The sequence below is a fragment of the Gorilla gorilla genome, chromosome 11, assembly GCF_029281585.2.
Source record: "Gorilla gorilla gorilla isolate KB3781 chromosome 11, NHGRI_mGorGor1-v2.1_pri, whole genome shotgun sequence".
NCBI classification, from domain to species: domain Eukaryota; kingdom Metazoa; phylum Chordata; class Mammalia; order Primates; family Hominidae; genus Gorilla; species Gorilla gorilla.
Genome location: NC_073235.2, coordinates 84,600,393 through 84,620,565, shown reverse-complemented (window position 1 = coordinate 84,620,565; position 20,173 = coordinate 84,600,393). Strand labels below are relative to the sequence as shown.

Here is a 20,173-nt window from a genome sequence, read left to right as displayed (position 1 = left end):
GCAGCTGTAAACGCCTGCCAGGTCTAGTGAGTGCAAAGCCATCCTACAACACTGCTGCTCCTCTTAGCCTTCTTCTCTCCCATGCTTAGGAGTCCAAAGTAGTCAGTGGAGGGAGAGCAAGCAAGAAATGAGAGAAACATCAACCATACACACCCCACCACCCTCCACACACACAGGCACCATTTCTGGGTTCTGTAACAAACAAGGTGGGAAAGGAGTCTTATCTTTGTTTGACGATGTGTATTACATGAGACCAGACCTTCTATTGTCTGATTTGAGATTTTGGCAACTTAATGTGATCACAGGATGTTTTTAGTTCTCTAAGAATGATCAGGAAAGTAATGAGACTACCTGAAATTTTGATCTTGGCTGAGAAGATAAGTCCCCACCCTCCATATCGTAAAGACAAAATTGTTTTGTAATAGCACCTTATAAATTCTGTATGTCCACTAATTACATAACCTCAACAAAAGTATGCTGCAACTGAATTGATACAATGCTACAATATATGTTAAAGGAATTATAACAAAGTTAATTGGGCAAAGTTTAATTGTTAGAATATCTTTACTCAAACTTCAGACAGAAAGAACCTTTCATTGTATATGACTATTTCCTGAACTATCAAGATATTTCAAGTAATTGACTCAAAAATTAATTTCTGTTTATTTTGTTTACTTTGTTGCTTATGTAATAAGACTCTTTCATCTAAACATTTTGCTTTATACTTCTATTTTCATAGATTCTCTACAACCTCTCCAGAAATGTTGAAAGATTTTTCCATGCTAATATTTTATTTTTCTTGAAAGTTTATATGGAAACTGAGTGATTCCAAGATTAGTTTGTCTTGACAGATGGTATCTTAAACACTACTATCCTTTCATACTCATTTTTAAATATTCATAGCAACTAAGCAATGTATGGTTAAGAAAAACATTGATCATTAGAAGGTTTAGTTAAAGGAATTTGTTCCAATTAAAAAATATTCAGAAAAAAACATGATTTTTTACATGGGATTTAATAGATGTTTAAACATGTTTCATCTATTTCATTTCTGTATTTTCATATTAAATCACAGCTTGAGAAAGTTATGTAACCAACAGAAGATAGCTTGTTACACTGTGTAGATCCACAGGCTGAAAGGAAGATGTTTGGTATCTTTGAAAAAATGTGCCACAAAATCCATTGTAAAATTCAGTCTTCAACATTTTACAAAGTTCTTCAGTCTCCTAACCTTATTAGTTTTTTCCAAAGCCTTATTTTGTTTTGTTTTGCTTTTGTTTCCTTATGTTTTTAGGTGAATCTGATCTTCGTAAGAACTCAGAAGACTTAGTAAATGCTGAAGAAAAACATGATGAGACACATTCATAGGCCCGAAACACCTTAAAGACTTCTGTCATTTTAAACATGAGAGGTAATTTTATTTTATAGACCAGAAACTTAACTTCTAAAGTAAGTGGTTTGCAGAATACCATTATAGATGAAATTATCTTATTTAAATGCCCTCCTAGATTTTTTTAAATCTCTATCATCAATCCTTTGAGACACAATCTTAACAGGTAAACTTTAAATATTTACCTTTTCAAATAGTTCTTAATTTGTTAATCAACAAAAATTATATTTACTGGAACTGAAATTTTCAATCTTTAAAAATAATTTTAAAAATGGCCGGGCACAGTGGCTCACGCCTGTAGTTCCAGCACTTTGCAAGGCCGAGGCGGGCGAATCACAAGGTCAGGAATTTGAGACCAGCCTGGCCAACATAGTGAAATCCCGTCTCTACTAAAAATATAAAAAATTAGCTGGGTGTGGTGGCAGGCACCTGTAATCCCAGCTACTTGGGAGGCTGAGGCAGGAGAGTTGCTTGAACCTGGGAAGCGAAGGTTGCAGTGAGCGAGATCAGGCCACTATACTACAGCCAGGGTGACAGTGCAAGACTCCATCTCAAAATAATAATAATAATAACGATAATAAATACGTTCATGGGGATGTTTAATCCTCATTTCTTTTTCCACGTCATGTAAGAAATATAAATGTTTTAGACTGATTTCTTGTTTTATTTCATGTAAAAATATGTTTATACCCAGTAATTAAAACAAAGCAAGTACATATTAGAAAGCAAATATCATGTTCGTTAAAATCTGTGAACATGTGCATCTATGGTTCTCTTTTTAAAAATTCAGCTTCTAGGGCTCGTTTTCAGTCTACCAAATTATTAACTCTGGGAGTGATGCCTTGAAAATTTGAATTTTTGATAAGCCAGTCTGTTGATATTTCTGTCCACTAAAATTGAGAACCACTATCTTGAACTGATGGCGGAGATATGGGCAGTTAGAAAAGAGGGATGTGTATTTACAGTGGAGATGTCTTAATATCTACTAAAAATAAGAAGAAGTAAAGAACAAAATCCAAGTGTTATAATGCATCCTGTTATGGGGGTGGTGGGTTGGGGCAAGAGAAAATGCTGAGGGTACCATTCCAAACCTTAGAGATGTTGTTATTATTAGTTCCACAGCTGTTACCTTAGATATGAAAGTGTTAAAATGTGATTTGCTTTTAAAATAATTTCTTCCTCAATATTCTTGAGTTACAAAGACGGTTAGTTGTAAGACTGTCCTTTATTCATAAGAATAGTTTTGTGAATAGCAACAATAAAGTGTCAGTCACTGTGGTGAACATCTTGTATATGAAGTACCTTTTTGCATTTTTCTTTTTTTATTTTTGGAGACCAAGTCTCGCTCTGTTGCCCAGGCTGGAGTGCAGTGGCACAATCTCAGCTCACTGCAACCTCTGCCTCCCAGGTTCAAGCAATTCTCCTGCCTCAGCCCCGCAAGTAGCTGGGACTACAGGCGCCCACCCCCAAGCCTGGGTAATTTTTTTGTATTTTAGTAGAGACAGGGTTTCACCGTGTTGCCCAGGCTGGTCTCGAACTCCTGAGCTCAGGCAATCTGTCTGCCTCGGCCTCCCAAAGTGTTAGGATTACAGGCGTGAGCCACTGCACCCGGCCCCTTTTTGCATTTTTCAACTAAAAAAACCCCAAAGCTAGAACAGTGTGCGGCCCGCTCAAAGTAAATATAATATTTAAGCCCGAGCAGACGATTTGGCAATTTTTTTTTTTTTTTCTGTCAAGGCCAGTTAAATTATTTAGCTTCCTTCTCAGTTTGAGAAAACCCTGCCTTTGGTTCACAGTCTTCCAGGAAATGTGATCTTCAGTAGCACCTTATAAATTTTATATGTTCACTAATTATGTAACCTCAACAGAATTCTGCTGCAACTGAGTTGATACAGTCCTACAGTATATGTTAAAGGAATTATGTCAAAGTTAATTGGTGCAAAGTTTAATTGTTGGAATATCTTTACTCAAACTTCAGACAGAAATTCACATAGCTTCCCAAAACAAGTAGGTCTTTTAAATGAGGGAAATGAGTGAGGTCTAAAAACAACAGGAGGGGTGACGATTGGCAACTGTGACTCAGGCATGGTGTCTGGGAGACAACAGGCAGTGATCAGTCCTGGAAACAGAGAGGACACAGCACACCCAATCTGAAGGCTACAGTCAGCCACTCTTTGGCTCTGGCAGATTTTTACTCTGGAAGAGTAAGGGCCCAGTGTTGCCAGCTGTTTCTAGTGGTTAAGAAAGGTTCTTAAAGTAAACTCTTCCAATTTTTCCTATTGGCTCAAAGTTTTTTGAAATGTTTTGTGGACAAGAGAAAAATATGTCTGAGGGTCAGATTTGGCTTGCAGGGTTTCTGTTGCAAATTTAGCACATCTTCTTTGTGACTGATAGCTAATTCTTTGCTGGCTGCCATCACAGAAAGTGTAGATGTTATCGCAGCCTGGCCATGTCTCTGAAAGCCATTACCTGCTTTGTTCTCAATGTGTAGGTCCCACTGTGAGGCAATTTCCCAGAAAATATTGAGCTCTAATTAAATCTGTGCCGTGTTGAGACTTCATAAATCAATGTGCAACACTACACTTAGGACAAGAAAGAAGCCCTTGAAATCTGCTTTTCACATTGTTGTATAATTTCGCCATCATTTCTAAGAGATTTTAGACCACGAAAGTGTTTTGTTTTGCTTAAATTTTTCTTTCATGTTTTTGTTTATTAAAGGAAATAAAATGGAATGGTTGGATATATAATCCCAGGCTGCTTTATTATTTAAAAAGCTAATGGCATATCATTTATCACATTATCTTTCTTGAAAGATGTCAGGAATTTCTGGCATTTCCAAAGCAAGCCACTATCAGACCTGTTACCCACTGGGAGGAAAGTGTTCCCTATCGCGACCGGTGTCTACTCTTTAACGTTGAGTGTGCTATCCAACAAGAGATCAAAACTGATGATTTGTGACTGTATTTAGTCAGTAGACTTGCCTGGACTTTCACACTGATTTAAAATATCTTTTGGAATGTCTTTAGGCAGGGCTTATGTTCTTTAGTTGACTACAGTCCCTGTGAGTCTAGTTGTTTTACACTCACACTGGTCCACTTAACTCATTTACACTACCTGACAGGCCCATATGCCTATCTGATCTAGAGAACCAGAGTTTTTACTGGAATTGAACACACACACATACAAACACACGCACACACACCCAGAGCAGAAATAGGAAGAGAAATTCCAACTGATGTAAAACCACTATCTATTAGAAAGATAGTAAAGAAAGCCAGGACGGGTGCGGTGGCTCATGCCTGTAATCCCAGCACTTTGGTAGGCCGAGGTGGGTGGATCATGAGATCAGGAGATCGAGACCATCCTGGCTAACACGGTGAAACCCCGTGTCTACTAAAAATACAAAAAATTAGCCGGGCGTAGTGGCGGGCGACTGTAGTCCCAGCTACTTGGGAGGCTGAGGCAGGAGAATTGCGTGAACCCGGGAGGCGGAGCTTGCAGTGAGCCGAGATCGCGCCACTGCACTCCAGCCTGGGTGACAGAGTGAGACTCGTCTCACCAAAAAACAAATAAAATAAAATTAATTAATTAATTAATTAAAAATTTTTTAAAAAAGAAAGCCCTTATTTTTGACAAGGTATGTAAAGTGCAATGTGAATTGCCACACAGTAATTGATACCTGTGTATGACTAAGTGATGACCTTCAGTTTCTATGTTTTCTTTTCTTTTTATTTATTTATTTTTAAATTCACAAATAAAAATGGTGTGCAACATGTTTTTTTGAAATTGTGGAATGGCTAAATCAAGCTGGTTAACATATTCATTACTTCACATGCTCATCTCTTTTTGTGGGGAGAACATTTAAAATCTCTCTTAGCAGCAGTTTTCAAGAATATGATCCATTGGTTTTTAACTACAGTAACCATGTTTTACAGTAGACCCTTGAACTGATTCCTCCTAACTGGAATTTTGTACTCTTCGACTAGCATGCGCCCAACCACTTCCCACTCTTTCTTCTCTGATCCATATTTTCATTTGGATTTTATTTCAGGACAATGAAAACATCCTAAATTCTCAACTTTCCACAAAGCTATGGCTCTTCTTTCAACATAGAATTGGATTGGGCCATTTTAATTGACTCCTATACAAGGAATTAAGAAGAACATAAATTTTGAGCTAGTAACTCTGGCCGAGTAAATACACTCAAGTTTTTATCACAGTTTTTGGCCAGTGCTTCTGCCATTTTTTTCCCTCCACAATCTGGCCTTCTTCAATCAAGCCAGATAAATTTTTGAGACAAAAGTCAGACAGTTTTTAATTTTTCTTGCTTTGAACCCTGTCATAATGACTGTGCCATACATGTGCAGAAGATGAGGTATTTTAAAATTTACTTCCTTGCACTGTCTTACACAGAGTGCTATAACTATAAATTTTTCAAGGTCTTAAATAAAAGGAAGCAAAAACAAAATTATGGAAAAATTTTTTTTGTTGTGCTGGGGAATATACTATTTAGATTGTCCTTCTTATTTTAAATGCATGGGAACAGAATGACAGGTGGGATGCTGAGGAGCTGGTTGAAGCATCAGAACAATGCTACAGTCCAACAATGGAGCATTAGATCCCCAGCTAGGTGACCTGATGAACACCTTTGTAAACTCTCATACTGGGAAATGGCAGTGAAACCTTTTCCTGAACCCGTGGACCAGCCTGCCTCCGTCCCCATGGTTTCAAAGCACGAATGCATTACCTCCATGGTTGTGGTTACAAGCAAGTCACATGCTATCTACAGTTCATGATAACAAGACCATCAACCATTGGTGGAGACAGACACTAGAACGGAAAATGAAATTTGCCAGCGGGATGTTTATCCCATCAGAATGTAACAAAACATATTACCAGCCAAGAGATGAGACAAGAATGTGTGTGTGTGTGTGTGTGTGTGTTCAAAAATGTCTATGAAAATGAAAACCCACACTTTTCTGTACAGATAACATTATTTGATGTGACTTTTATATTTTACTACACAGAAACAAACTGCAGCCCTCAGAGGCCCTGCTTCCTTGTCATGTTTTGCCTGAGCATGTGCAAAGTCTTTCCTTTGCTTAAAGCTGAAAAACTACCTTTATGCATTGTTAGCTGACAAGAAAGATCAAGCACAATTAGATGCTGTAACTTTTCACTGTACAAGCATTGCAATGATCGTGAGCTTCAGTGAATTTATCTTTGTGAAAGGTAAAAATTGGCTGGAAAGAATCAAGAGTAGCCATAAATTAAATCATGCAAAGGAGGATCCATCCATCCTAACTTAGGATCCATGCATCCTAAGCAGGTGCAGAGTTTTCTGCTGCACCTGCTTCCTTCCTGGGTTCCATAACGTTAAGCAATATTTTAGAAAAGGGTACAATCGGAAGCTTTTAAGCCTGAGTGGTGAGATTTTATAACTCACAACTTAGATCTCTTTTAATGTGTAAGCCATATTCTATATGCATATTTATTATGCATCATTGTAATTTAAGATATATTTGGATGTAGGCTGTATAAAATGCTTTTAATTGTTCTGTGAATAGATCCTTAGCTTTAGTTTCACCTGAATCTTGTGCAAAACACAGCTAAATAATTGAATTGTATTATAGACATTATGATGTAATTGATCTTTTAAATGTAAGGAGTAAGATTGATCTATAATAATGTGCTGGGGAAAACATTTATAGATATGTACATCATGGTTACTTTTTGTCCTTTCAAATGGACTTTTTATTTCTATTTATGGAGAGACTGTAACTACTGCTTTTAATGTCTTTTTAAAGCAAGCTATTTACCAGCTAGAAAATATCATGCATTTAAAATAGAATCTATCTGGGGAGTCTAATTACTATTGTTCCTATTTGAGCCAGTTGTCTTTCAGTAAAGCTATAGAATCTCTCAAAGAAGTAAATAGAAATACTACTTCTTAAATGTCATAGGAAGCATATCCACTTTGTTTCTATTAATACTTTAAGATCTATAAGACCTTATTACTAAAAAGTAGAGGAATATAAAGAATTCATCAATTTCTGTATATGGGCTTTAACCTAATTTTCCAGACTTATAAAGCACTGTGACCAAACTTCCAGAGAGAGTGAAAAAAAAAAAAAAAAGAAAAAAAAGTTTTACTCCTTCAGAAGTATTGTCATGCTACTGCTGTACTTATTTTCCTAATCTCTCTCTTTATATCTGCTACACTCCCTCCTTTTCTTTTTTTTTCTTTTAAGCTTTTATATTTATTCCTTCCTTTGTTTTCCTCTCTGTAAGACAGCTACTACTGAGCACTAATTAGTAGAAAGTCAGAGTGGAGGTTATCTGTGCATGTCTTTCTGCAAACATTACTGTTGAGGCCATCTGAAGAGAGGGATTGATAGGTTAGGCTGTTGCACCGTGAATGTCCTGCTTTGCATTTTTAACCTCAGCTCCCCAATATATATATCTTGCAGTTTATATGCCTTTTCATTTAACCGAAACCTCTTTTATTTAATTTTTAACATGACAACCTACAATTCTTGTGTTTTTATTATGCTGTATTTTTCTGTGTTTCTTATTACATGTGATTGCTAAATAAATCATATTTGAGGGAAAACATTGTGAAACATTTGGTGTTTTACGCAATTCAATTTAGTGAGGCATTGAAAAGTTGGAGAAATTGGGGGAAACCCAAAGGAGACCAACTTAAAAATTGATATGAGTTTGGTAAGAAAGTGCTTTTTGTTCCATTAAATAAATACTGATTGAATTACTTATTATTATACCTATTATTCATAAGCTCCTGGCTGGAAGCATGGTGCATATATGAATATGGCAATATTTCCTCTAGAAATTTCAAGTCTTATAAAGGAGATAATCTACACAGACTATAATTTATACATAATAACTAGAATGCCACAGAAAAAAGTAACCAATTGCAAATAAAATGCACCTATGTATATTTGAGGAGGTAAAAAACTGCTTCTGTCTTCAGAGCTTTCAGGACTAAGTGGTGCATCAGTTGGCATTTGGTAAATAAAAACAAGTTTATAAACATTGCCTATTTTCCATGTGTGGCCTCCATGTAAATGCTTAACAATATTATCTCAAATCCTCACAGTAATCCAGTAAAGTGGTGTTGATATGAACAAAGGAAACCAAGTCTCAGAGAAAAAGCTTTGTCCAAGGCCATGCAGGTTTCCATTGGCAGACTCCACACTGGATTTGGTTCTATGTTTCTCCGGCACCTTGTTTTCTTTCTACAACATCCACGTGGGGCTGGGCAGAAGCACAGCAGAAGGAAAGGCTCTGCGAAGAAGAGCAACGTGAATAAGGCAACACCAGAGAAGAATAAAGTAGCAAAGAGTGTTGAATCAAGGTGAAGACCCAGTGAGTCTCAATTAGTTGAATTAAGAGTAACTGGCATGGTATGTGTGAAACCTTAGGCTGTGTCTCTATGAAGCCAATGAGTTCCAGAAGAAGATGTAAACACTTAACTGGTCCTCAAATATGTGACACTTAGCTGAATTTTTTACTTTAAGTATGATTACATGATAAATTTCCACCTAATATCAAAAAGCTTTCAAAGGCTATATTTTAAATATGAAAGTCCATATTTATGTTTAGAAATATAATTTAGATATAAAACACATATTTCCTTTGGAAGCAATAATATATTAAGCCTTCTGTCCTCTGTTTAAATGTTTTTCTAAATACGGCAAAGCTTCTCTACCATTTAATACAAGTCCTGGACAATGAAGACAATGTATATTTTAGAGTCTAAAAAGCAAACACCTAGTAATGTCCTGCATTATTACATTAATCTTATCATTTCTTTGGAGGTAATTGTAAATATTTAAGATACATTTTCTATATATGAGCCAACATTATGTTTAAAGCTCTAGTTGGGGCTTTTTATCCCTTAATAACATTAATTAATTTCTAGGTAATTTGCTTAATATGTGCGAAGGTTGGAGAGTTTCCTTTGCATCTCAGTTGATATATTTTTATCTCTGACAATTAAAGAGTATAATCATGTAGTTTTAGTTTATTGTAGTCATACTAGTGCATTATATTATTTTCTTACATTATCTCTTTTACTTCCTACAACTACTCTGTAAGGCATTATTATTCCTTATTATAGGTAAGGAAGTGTGGCAGAGGAAGGTAAAATAATTTGTGTAAGGTCAAGCAACTAGTAAGTAGAGGAACCAGATCTGAAGTCTAAGGGAGTCTGACTCAAAACCACTAGGCTAGATTGACTCTGGCCACTGGAGTAGGATCTGTCATGTTTTTTCTGCTTGTGATATTCATTACCTTCCTTTTTTGCTTTTTGTTCCATTTTCAGACTCTTGTCCCTAAAAACTATCGCTATGAGAGGGCAGAATTTTCAGTGACCAACAGCAGGACTGTGTGTGCTTTGGTGACCAATTTAACCATGTATTACTGTAGAAAAGGTGTCTTTTATTTTTGTGGATGGGAGAAACCATTTTCCATACTTAATATATGACTGTAAAATGTCCTTTTCAAAAGTAACCACTGGTCCTCACTCTAGACTTTTGCTACTCAAAATGTGGTCCACACCTGTGAACTTCTTAAAAATAATCTCAGGTTTCTATTAAACTGGAATTGGCATTTTACAAAGATAACTAGGTGATTTCTATAAAATCACTGTTCTAGACAGTAATTACATACTATGGAGAGAATTCTAAGTACCTACTAGCCACTTAAATACAAGGTTGTTTTTCTTCACAGTAGAGGTTCTTAACAAGTGACTTTTGACTACTGTACCCTTCCTTAGATCTATCAGCAAACGTCATGGAACAAAGGCTAAAGGTTCAGGCTCTTGCGTCATTTAATGAAGTGTATATATCTGTATTGATGAAATGTGGTTCCTTACATGAATAATTAGAGGAGGACTTGGAGGAAAGACATTAAGACTTGGAAAAAGACATTAAATGTGTGAGCATGACCATATGGCTTTTAGAGCAAAAAAATCTTTGAAAGCAAAATTCTTCATAAGAGGCATTAACATAGTTGATTGATCCTGTTTTCATTGGCCTATCAAATATTGCAATTGAATTATATAGCATACAAAGGCAACTTTACCTTGCACAAGTGATAAATACATAACTGTTAACCTAAAAACATAGTTTGATGTGTTTCACTCTTATCTGTCAGCTTTTTTTAAAACCTTAAAATACAGAAAAAGTTATGGAGAATACACTTGAAATGTATGGGGTAGGGTGAGGGAGAGGACATTAAACATTAGAGCTAATTGCCAAGCCTAGAGTGGAAGGAAAAGAGTTTGTGTTAACTTTGGAAGCAGCAAGCTATCTGAATTCAGAAACATAATATACCAAGGAAACAAAAAGAAAACAGGGAGCTGATATTGGTTTACAGAAGGAAAGGGAGCTGGGTGTATTTTCACAGTGACATAAGCCCAGAGAGTGTGCAGGATGGGTATCTGGGAGACCTCATTCCATCTGAAACTGTGGGGTGAGCCACACAGTGAGAAAAGATTCGTATTAGGCAGTAGGAATGAGGGAGAACTGAAAAGGAAAAAGATGGGCAGTGTGTGAGATGACATTTGTTCTTTGGTTTACCGAAGAAGCATTGGCTTTGGGCAACTGAATTTGGTTGGGCAAATTTTTCTGCATATGGTACAACTTTCTGTCTTTTTGAGTCCTGTATTTACATCCCATCATAAGCCAACCAACAGTGTAATTGTTTCTTGCGTGGGTGTCTTATTTGCTGTTTTGGATTTGCACCTTGAAGAGGCTGAAGCATGCACAGAATTCTCAGGAACCTCCCCTGACCTGAAGGACTTTTAAATTAAATAAATACAAAACTCACAACATTGAGCTTTTCTCTAGGCAAAGCCAGGCTCAGAAAGCCCAACTAATGTGGCAATGTCACGCTTTCAGGTGTTTCTTGCTTTCAGAGCACAGAGGTAGACGTGCACCAACCTATTCAGAAGTCAGATGCTCCAAAGGTAATGGGAACTAAACCTGTGAGGAGGTACAAAACAGAGGGGCTGTAGTATTAATCTATGTGCTGTAATTTTAAATTTTAAGATAACAGAGAGACCCAAGGCATGTTTAATAAACTTCTGGAAGGTAAATAGTAATAGCCACTAACTGATATTATATCTTGAAATACACAGCTGAAGTGTATACACACACACACACAGAAACACACACATATATATAAAATCTTCCTGATCTCATATGTATGGAAGAAAAAATTAATATTATGATCTGTAGTGAGCGAGAGTTTATACGAAGAGCAGGAATCTATTTTTTTTCCAAGTCAAACTTTTTTTCTATAGATGTGATCCTATAAATTATCTTTTAGAGATCACATACTCCTTAAAAAATTTTTTTTTTCAAAATCCTTGACTTTGGATGTTGATGAAATGTTTACTTTTACCCTCAACTTCATTGGCATTCCATCTTAGCATTTCTAAATTATTACCTAAATATAGATATAAAATATGTCCTTTTTAATGTACTCATTCTAAAAGGTATTAAAGTGCACTAGAGTTCATTATTAAAAATTGATTTTCTGATGAATAATATCATACATGCATATGAACAAGTGAAAATAAAAATGTCAATTTAGAATTGAGAATATACCTGTGCATCAAGCATGAATCAATTTTACCTTAGTATGTGTGTGTGTTTGTGTGTATGAGTGTGTGTGTGGGCATATAAAAACTTGGTGGTTTCAGATGAAATATTAAATTAGAGATTTCAGACGGGCGCAATGCCTCACACCTGTAATCCCAGCACTTTGAGAGGCTGTGGTGGGCAGATCATGATGTCAGGAGTTTGAGACCAGCCTAGCCAAGATGATGAAACCCTGTCTCTACTAAAAATACAAAAATTAGCCGGGCTTGGTGGTGTGTGACTGTAGTCCCAGCTACTCGGGAGGCTGAGGCAGGAGAATCATTTGAACCCAGGAGGCGGAGTTTGCAGTGAGAGGGGATAGCACCATTGCACTCCAGCCTGGGCGACAGGGCAAGACTCCATCTCAAAAAAAAAAAAAAAAGACATAAAATAAATTAGAGATTTCAATTTTCTAAACTCCTTGTTTTCTAACTCCTGCTCCACTCATTGAAATCACAATTTTCCCACTGAGAAACAGAAGCAAGTGACAGCTACAGTGCCTTTTAAATGATAGTTTGAATGATATTTGTCTCAGATTACAAAAGTAACATGCATTTAATCTCTTATTTGTAAACAAACTCCATTTTGTTGTTGTTACAGATAGCATCTACATAGCATTCTTCACTTAGTCTGCAAGGTAGACTAGACATTCCATGGGGTCAGGGGTTTATGTTTTGTTACTTTGTTTTCCCATAGCCTAACATGGTTTGCACACAACATAGCCTGACTGTTTTTGATTGAATTTGTTAAGTTGAAGGCAGCTATATATTCCTGAAGCCTTTCGGGGTTTACCTCTTAAGATTGTTGCAAGAAGTAAGTATATTGATAGAGGTAAGGAACTTAGAGCCTGTTGATTCATGTACTTTAGTGTTAGCTATTGTTTGTTCATTTATATTGGCATTTGTTCCTGGCTATGTGATGCAAACCTATTAGGTTGGTGCAAAAGTAATTACAGTTTTTATATCTGAACATGTAATCACTAAAATTCATTGAGTGCTTACATAAGTCTGCTAAGTTCTAAGTTTCGTGTCTCTACCAACTTATTTCTCACAGCAATCCTAAGAGATAAATATTACTGTTATATCCATTTAATAGAAAGGAGGACTGAGACAAAGCTAGGAGAAGCAATGCATTCATGGTCTTCCATCCTGGAAGATGCAGGCTTGGGATTCTGATTTCAGAGTTCATGCCCTCAGCATCGTTTTACTCTTTCACAACTAAACCAAACTTCAAGAGATTGCTGAACTTGACAGAATCTATGATTTCTTCAGCTGTTGAGAACCTTGCCATGGCATTGTGCTTGGGTCAATTTAAAGCGTATAATTTCTATAAGGATTATAGACTCATTTCTTCTTTCTAATCAAAGAGTATTGCATTCTTTAAGTCTTTACCACTTTACCTGTGTTGAACATTTGGCTTCTCTTTCCAGCTCTTTTTACTTAGTCTTTTCTGTATACAGTTGTTATGCTAAATCTCCCTAATGAATTCTTTGGACATATTGCTCCTCTTCTTAAAAACAATTTCTCCTTGTCTACATCAGAGGTCAGCAAAATTTTTCTGTAAAGGGTCAGATAGTAAATATTTTAGGCTTTGGAAGCCACATACCATTATACCACCCTCATCCTGCTGCTCCTCCTCCCCCTCTTCTCCTTTCCTTTCTCCTCCTCCTTCATCATTTTCTTCTCCTCCTCCTTCTGTTCCTTCCGATCCTTCTCCTTTCTCTTCCTTTTCTCCTTCACAACCATTTAAAAGTGTAAACTATTCTTAGCTGGTGGGGAGAGAGCATGCAAAGACCAGCTACATGGCAAATTTGGCCCACAGGCCTGCTCTGCACAGCACTACTATTTCAGGTCAAAGAACTTGGTACCCTAGGAAAAAGAATGAGGCTGCTTCTGCCAGGAACAGTCACCCCAGGAGCTCCAGCTTCTCCAGGCCCTGCTAGCCACCCTGAGGACTGCAAATGTCACTATCTATCTCCAGCACACCTGCCACTCATTCCCAGTACACACATCCGTTTGGAAGGCTTGGCTACAGCACTGGTTCTCAACCCTTAGCATGCATCAACATGGCCTTAAGGGTTTGTTAAACTACAGAAGTCTAAGCCCCATCCCCAGAGATTCTGATTCAGTAGTTCTGGGATGGGCCTGAAGCAAAGCTAATGCTGGTAGACTGGGGATCTCACTTTGAGAGCCACTGGCCAGCAGGTAAAGCTTAAACTCCTTAGCATGATTTTCAAAGCCCCTCACAGCCTAACCCAGCACATTTTCAGTCTAGCCTTCATTACGGTATTCACTGTTCCTGATGCCTTTGCACTGAGTGCCTCTTCTACCTGAGTCTTGCTGCTCCCTTTGTCATCTTTACCTGTCACTGTCCCTCCTTCCTCTAAGGATGTGTGCATTTGCTTGCTCTCTCGCAAAGCCTGTTCTCATTCCTCTAACCAGAACTCCATCTCCTCTTTGGATGAACACTGATCTGCTATCCCTCTGTGTGAAAGAATTGCAGCTCCCTGTCATATACTTGCTGCTAGATTTTTAGGGAAAAAAGCACTGAGTTTTACACACTGTAAATGTTCAGTAAATATTTGTGGAATAAATGGATGTGAATAAATGAATGAAGGCAGGAAGGAAAAGTGTATTATTATTTGTCCTGCTTGGTATGTGATTGAGTCAGTCGTTTTCAGATAACATCTCCAGTTAATTTAGTCAAAATAAGACCTACTTTTCAAGCACTTTGGATCTGCAAAATCCCAAAAGCCATTTATGTTTTTTTTTCTCAGAGCAGACAAATGGGGAGTGCATTAATTCTTAATAGCATACTAAAAGCAAACCTGAATTATGTGAGAGAAACAGTAAGATCTCTTCATCTCTCTCTTGTCTGTATGCTTGGGGAGTTGGGTCTGCTGGTGTAGAGATATGTTCATAACAGCAAATCCTAAACTTTGCTAAGAAGAAAAATTCACATTTCCTAGTTGATTTCCTACAGCCTTGATGATTAATAATGGGAACCATACAGGATTTAGAACAAAAATGACTAATTCTTAGTCATTGGTGGTTGGTAGCTGCTAACTGTAACATTTTCTAATCTGAAGACATTTCTTAACCATTAATACTTTGATAGAATGGTAAAATAATGACAAAGAATATTTAAAGGGTCCAGACAGTATCTGACCCATTTTTTGGCCCTTGATGAACAGAAAATAATATTTTGTATTTATCCAGATACCATTAAATTTGTTACATTTTATGTGGAAGACTTGAGGCAAGAAATATCTCACCCAAGATATCTCATGAAATTTGGCCTTCAGTTCAATTTTGGACTTAACTTTGTCATTTACCAGTGCTGAGGTCTTGGACAAGCCTAAATTTTTTCATCTATAAAATGGAAATAATAAAAGTGCCTATCTAATAGGTACTTTTGGAATGATTAAGTGAAATGTTCTATACAAGGTGCTGAGACTATCACCTGACACATAGAAAAACAGAAATAATATGAGCTATACAAATAAAAACCTACCTAGAGCTTCATCCCTTTGTTTTAAAATTAATTGATATTTACAGTTTCAAGAGCATAGTATGGCTTTAACTTTAGTAGCAATATCTTAAAAGTCCACATGATGGAGAGGTTGCTCCATGCAGAGTAGACCAGCCATTCCATAGTAAAGATTATATTATCATTAATTTACCACTTATGTCCTTGCTTGAGAGGAAAGGCTAAATTATACGTATATATTAATTAGATACAGAGAGAGATTAATATATAGATTTATATATATATGTGTAGGTAGATATGTTGATTTGTTCATTGGTTGCTATATCATGTAGATATTCTATTTGGGGGAACAATTTTAATGCAAGTATTAAAGAGAAAAATATCAATATAAAGATAAAATAACAGTAACCTTTGTATTTCCTAGACAGCTCGTTAAATAAAAAATATCATCAGACATCCAGGTTCACTGAGAAGCAACAATAGCAATTTCTCAAAGAGGAAAACTATGTACACATACACATACACATACACACACACACACACACACACACACACATACACAGAGCAGCAAACTCCCCCAATTTCATGGACTCCTCATTAGCAAAACAAGCTTTCTGCAGAGGAAATGAAAAAGGAAGGGACTTTTCATAAGTGGAAATTGTCCATGTGAGAGGAACAGACTCATTCAACAAGCATGGTAAGTCAGCTGCAGTCTAAAAGTCAAGTGTGTCAACACTGAAATCACCATCAAACCTTTCCTCAGACAGAAATTGGGGCAAAAGGAAAATAGCCATGGTGCAAAAGACGCGTTCATGTGGAAATGACTTAGCAGCAGTGGACAGGAAGCTGCTAAGAATAAGTTGTGTGGCCAGAGAGGGAGAGGGAAGGAGCTGGCCTTGCCCTCCCTTGGGTCCTCTCCCTCTGGCTATCTTTCTCTTTTCACCGGAGGCACCCTTTGTGAGGACCTCCTCACCTCTGTTACTGTGTCCAGTTTACTCTGGATGTTCCCCTCTGTTCTTACCTGGCTTCTCCCTAACAGACAAGAATATGGAAATTATAACTTTGGGAGGTATTTATTTAGTAAAGTGTTTTTCTGTTTTTGTTTTGTTTTGTTTTGAGATGGAGTCTCGCTCTGTCACCCAGGCTGGAGTGCAGTGGTGCGATATCGGCTCACTGCAACCTCCAACTCCAGGGACAGTCACTGCAACCTCCAGCTCTGCCAGGGACAGTCACCCCAGGATCTCCAGCTTCCCCAGGCCCTGCTAGCCACCCTGAGGACTAATAATTCTCCTGCCTCAGCCTCCTGAATAGCTGGGACTAAAGGTACATGCCACCATGCCCGGCTAATTTTTGTGTTTTTAGTAGAGACAGGGTTTCACCATGTGGCCAGGCTATTCTCAAACACCTGACCTCAAGTGATCTGCCAGCCTTGGCCTCACAAAGTGCTGGGATTACAGGCTTGAGCCACGGCACCTGGCCCTTTAGTAAAGTTTTATTTTTCTGTGCTTAATTTAATAGAAATCAGGTTAAATTTCTTCTCTATCTTTCCTTTAGAAAGCTTCTTTTTTATTTCCGTACAGCAAAACATTTTATGAATATACATATATACATATTTAGTGTACATTTTATATATATGTGTATATATACATATTTTGCATACACATACATGTGTATATAGAGATGTATACAAGCACATATATAAATTATAGACACAAACACACACACACACACTGCTCAATAGAAAAAAAATTTAACTCCACATTGCACAATGAAAGAAAACAAGGAGATTAATTTTGGCAACTGTATTTTCCCCAGAATATTGCATTAAATTATCTTTTACAGATATAGTTGTGGGTGTTTATGATGACAATGTCTATTTTTTAACACTGTTCTGCCAATACGACAAAAAACTTACTTTGAAAAATCTTATTTAGGTACTAACCAGTTCCAATTAACTCCTTCCTATATATTCCATTTATTCTGACAATAAAAGTGTGTAGCTCGAGCTTGTTATCATAGGCAAGTCCAGGATTTAGTAGTATCATTCCTCTCTTAGAGTTGACCTTCATGTCATTTTAATTTTTAAACTATTGGGTGTTCTCAAAAGCAAATAAAGGACCAATGTAATATTTAAAACACTTGACAAATGTAACAAACAAGTGACAAATTCAAAACAGAAAAATCTATGTTTCATTAGGGTAAAAGAAGAGAGCAACATATAATTAGTCTGCTTAGGAAAACACATCCACAGAATATATGCTGCAGGAGAAATGTAACAGGAGACTCACTCATCTACTGCAAGGCTTTGAAAAATGTTGGTATCTGTAAAGAATAAAGAAAGAAAAGATATTCTTCTCTAATTATTAAAGAGATGTTCAACCATCTGCAAACTATTTTTTTAAGTTCTTGTTGTTCCCTTCCTTTGATTCATGCAGAGCCATGTCATACCTTTGCTACTTTTGAGAATAATGGGGCTTTGAAGTCAATTAAACTCATTCCTCAGCTTGAAGGGAGCAGCAGGTAGAATGTTGTCTTTGGCTCCTCATTAAGTAGTATATTGTTCCTTTCAATGATCTAATATCTTCAGCATAATCCACAATTCCGCAGGTAGGTCTGGGTGATTATGCTTTTTCATATTATTTTTATTTCTTTGGCAATACAAAGTCTAAGAGTAGGAAGTAAAAGTTAGTACTTAAATCCTGGGGCAAGTAGGGAGGATAATAATAATGAACAATTTGTGAAATTATTTTTATTTTTATTTTGCAACTTATGAGAAATCAAGAAAGGGAAACAAATTAAAGATTGATGCCTTGTTCTTTAAGAAAAGGTTATACCTAAGATTGTCATAAACTCAGCAATTCTCTCATTTTACATGATAAAGGTTATTTTTAAAATATAGATTTAGACATAGGAAACATTTTTAAATGAACCATATACTTTTTTTATTAAAGTTTCAAATTTACTTCTTTTATTTCTTATAAGTCATCTTAGTTTGAAGTCAATGCCCAAGAATTAAAGTAGAACTCAGGGTTTTCTTCCCAGCTTAGCCTCATTAGCAAAAGTATCTGCCTATGCTTTATGTCTGAATTGGAGGAAGTTTAGCTCTAAGTCAATATATAAGACAGTATAAGAAAGAATAAAAGTCTATGGCTCCTAAGGAGGATGGGCTTTTTTATTCTAAAATCTATCACAACTCAAACAGGTCAGAAGCTAGTTAGTGGAAGCGTTTGTTGGATTATTGGTTCATTTGGGGACACTTATTTTCTTTGGACTCTAGTTTTCTTATCTATAACATAAATCCTACCTGTCATACATATTTAATGTGATTATTAACAGAAATATAGGTGAAGCCACTTAATTAATTATAAATAGTTGAATAAACCTTTACTAGCAGGATGGCAATAACAATAAAATAGCCTTTTTATTTTTGTGAGTCTGCTGCATAATTCAGTAGTTGGCAGGTAGTAGACTATCAGTAAAATCTGTGGAACTAAATTAAATCAAGACCAATGGAATTTGAAAAAGAAACAAGGCAATAAATAAACACACTGGAATTTGAAAAAGAAACAAAAAAATGTGTCTGAAAGACTCCCTGTTGTAAGAGAAGGCTCAGATTCCAGAATTAGAAAAACTAAAAATGAATCACTTAAAATGTACCTAAACTCAAGATCCCTTTTTTAGTTGTAGAGAGAAATAAACTAAAACCAAAGGGAAGAACTTGGCAAATGGTGTAATAAAAATTATTAGAAAAAAGCAATAAGTGAAGAAACAGCTTCTGAAAAACATGTCAATACTTATGTATAAAATATCTAAAGTGCTTCAGGAGGTAATCCAGTAGAAAGCAACGTGGCATCATGATGGAATCGGAGGTGGTGTTTGTTTTGTGTTGGGATTTTTCCAAGCTCAAGTAGAAGCACAGCACTAACAAGTCAACTTCTGGTTGTTATCAACTCATTTTGCACCTGGAGGAGAAAAAGAAAATACTTCAGAACACAGTGGAAACTTTCCAGAGGATTTAATACCATGTCATGTAAATCTCTGTAAAGGGAAAAATCTGGTATGCAGCACTTAGTAGCAACAAAGCTTGTGTGCTAGGAGAGTCAATTATCCAATTAGTGACTTGTAAGAGGAAAGTTTTCCTGGAAGAACTTCTAAATTTTAAAAACAAACAACAAGCAAAAAAACTGATCCTCACTAGGTCATTTTCTAAAGGGAAATTTTAAAAGACAAAAATCAACTGGTTACAATGCTCATTTTATTACATACATACATGCATACATACATACATACATACATATGCATGTGTGTGTTCGTGCATTTCTAACTCAAGCAATTTTATTCCGTTGGCTGTCATACAAGCACACAGATATCATTTCTCTTCTGAGCCCATATTCTCATAATACTGCTGCTTTCTGTCTATTCTCATCTCTTCTTTTTTCCTTTACAACTTGCCTACAGTTCTTGAAAGAAAATTAGAAAGGAGAAACAGATCTTAGAGTCAGAGGGGCCCTGACAAGATTCTCTGATCTTCTATTGTATCATTCTCCACGTTTTACCGAGCAGAAAACTCGGTTCTAGAGTGGTTAAAGGACTTGCCCAATGTCACACAGCTTTGATAAAAAGGAGA

The 20,173-nt window shown here is 36.5% G+C and overlaps 1 protein-coding gene across 3 annotated transcripts in view; it reads left to right on the top strand.

Moving 5' to 3' along the window:
• The window catches only part of PDE1A (phosphodiesterase 1A), a 462,136-nt gene extending 456,278 nt beyond the window's left edge, over positions 1-5,858 (top strand). For 2 of the 3 annotated variants that reach the window (XM_063695036.1, XM_019022627.4), the window contains 2 exons: positions 1,295-1,411; positions 5,442-5,858. In XM_063695036.1, the coding sequence (XP_063551106.1) occupies positions 1,295-1,368 (74 nt within the window). In that variant the 3' untranslated portion in view covers positions 1,369-1,411; positions 5,442-5,858. Of the gene's footprint in view, positions 1-1,294; positions 1,412-3,881; positions 4,130-5,441 lie in introns of those variants that run through there. The other variant, XM_063695038.1, reaches the window with a different exon arrangement.
• Positions 5,859-20,173: the final 14,315 nt, after the last annotated feature.